Source organism: Mastomys coucha, unplaced genomic scaffold (genome assembly GCF_008632895.1).
Source record: "Mastomys coucha isolate ucsf_1 unplaced genomic scaffold, UCSF_Mcou_1 pScaffold23, whole genome shotgun sequence".
Taxonomy (NCBI): domain Eukaryota; kingdom Metazoa; phylum Chordata; class Mammalia; order Rodentia; family Muridae; genus Mastomys; species Mastomys coucha.
The window spans coordinates 73113269-73114451 of record NW_022196906.1 but is presented as its reverse complement, the minus strand read 5'-3'; the positions used below and the strand labels follow the sequence as shown (position 1 = coordinate 73114451).

Below are 1183 nucleotides of genomic sequence, written 5' to 3'. Positions count from 1 at the left end.
TCTTTGTTTTTTGAGGTAGAATCTCACTATGAAGCCATAGGTGAAAGAAATTCACTAAATAGACCAGGTTGCCCCCAACTCAGAGAGCTCTACCTGTTTCTGTCTCCAGAATGTGGGAATTAACTCCTATTCCTGGGATTTTGATATGTAAATTATGTATAAATTATATATGTATATATATATACATACACACACATACACACACACACACATATATATATATATATATACATACATATATATATATATATATATATATATATATATATATATATATTTCCCTGTGTTGGAACAGTATACCAAAGAAGCAATCTAAGACTAGAGTTCTTTAGTTTATTTAAAAATATTCACTTTTATGTTATTTATGTATGTGTGTGAGTTTATAGGCACCCTATGTACAGGAACCCATGCAGGCCAGAAGAGGATGCCATGTCCCTGGCGTTTTAGTTACAAGTGGCTGTAAGCTGCCTGATAAGGTGCTGGGAACCAAATTTGAGTTTCAGCCTAGCCTGGGCTATGTCGTGCATTCCAGGCCAGCCTGGGCTACAGAGTAAGACCCTGTTTTAAAACAAACAAAACATATGTGATTGCTTGGCTTTAAAAAAGAAAAAATTGAGGGGTTCTACAAGTTAAAACCAATAATGTGGTACATAGTAACAAGAACTTCCTGTTCTCAGGTGTTGTGGTCCTGTTTCGAAAGGGAATACATACTGGGGATCTTGCTTTTCAATGTGGAGTGTCAAGTGAAAATTTTAATGCGGGGGGGGGGCATGGGGGGTGGGGGGGGAGAACAATTGTTTGGAACTATTTTAATTTTTTTTTTAACGATTCCTTAGATTTCTGCTCCTAATGAATTTGATGTTATGTTTAAACTGGAAGTCCCCAGAATTGAGCTGGAAGAATATGGCAATACGGGTGCTTTCTATCTTGTGAAGTTCAAAAGATATCCACGAGGAAATCCGCTGAGGCATTTTTTAGAAGGGGAATTCTTATCAGCTACCAAGATGCTGTCAAAGTTTAGGAAAATCATTAAGGAAGAAGTTAAAGAAATCAAAGGTGAGGTTGGGGTTTGAATCCTGCAGATCTGCTGCTGCTTTCTTGCTCAGACACACTTCCCTTCTGATTTCCTCTGACACCCTCCCCATAGTTCTCCATCTCTCCCTTCTATGGGTGCTCCCAGAAG

General features: G+C 38.2%; 1 protein-coding gene and 1 pseudogene across 1 annotated transcript in view; one reads left to right on the top strand and one right to left on the bottom strand.

Moving 5' to 3' along the window:
• LOC116073653 overlaps positions 1-1183 on the bottom strand; it is a 24490-nt pseudogene that overhangs the window by 9231 nt on the left and 14076 nt on the right.
• The window catches only part of LOC116072532 (cyclic GMP-AMP synthase-like), a gene marked incomplete at its 3' end in the record, with an annotated part of 10209 nt that overhangs the window by 3950 nt on the left and 5076 nt on the right, over positions 1-1183 (top strand). The window contains exon 2 of the mRNA XM_031343994.1: positions 837-1056. Within this exon, the coding sequence (XP_031199854.1) occupies positions 837-1056 (220 nt within the window). The remainder of the gene's footprint in view (positions 1-836; positions 1057-1183) is intronic.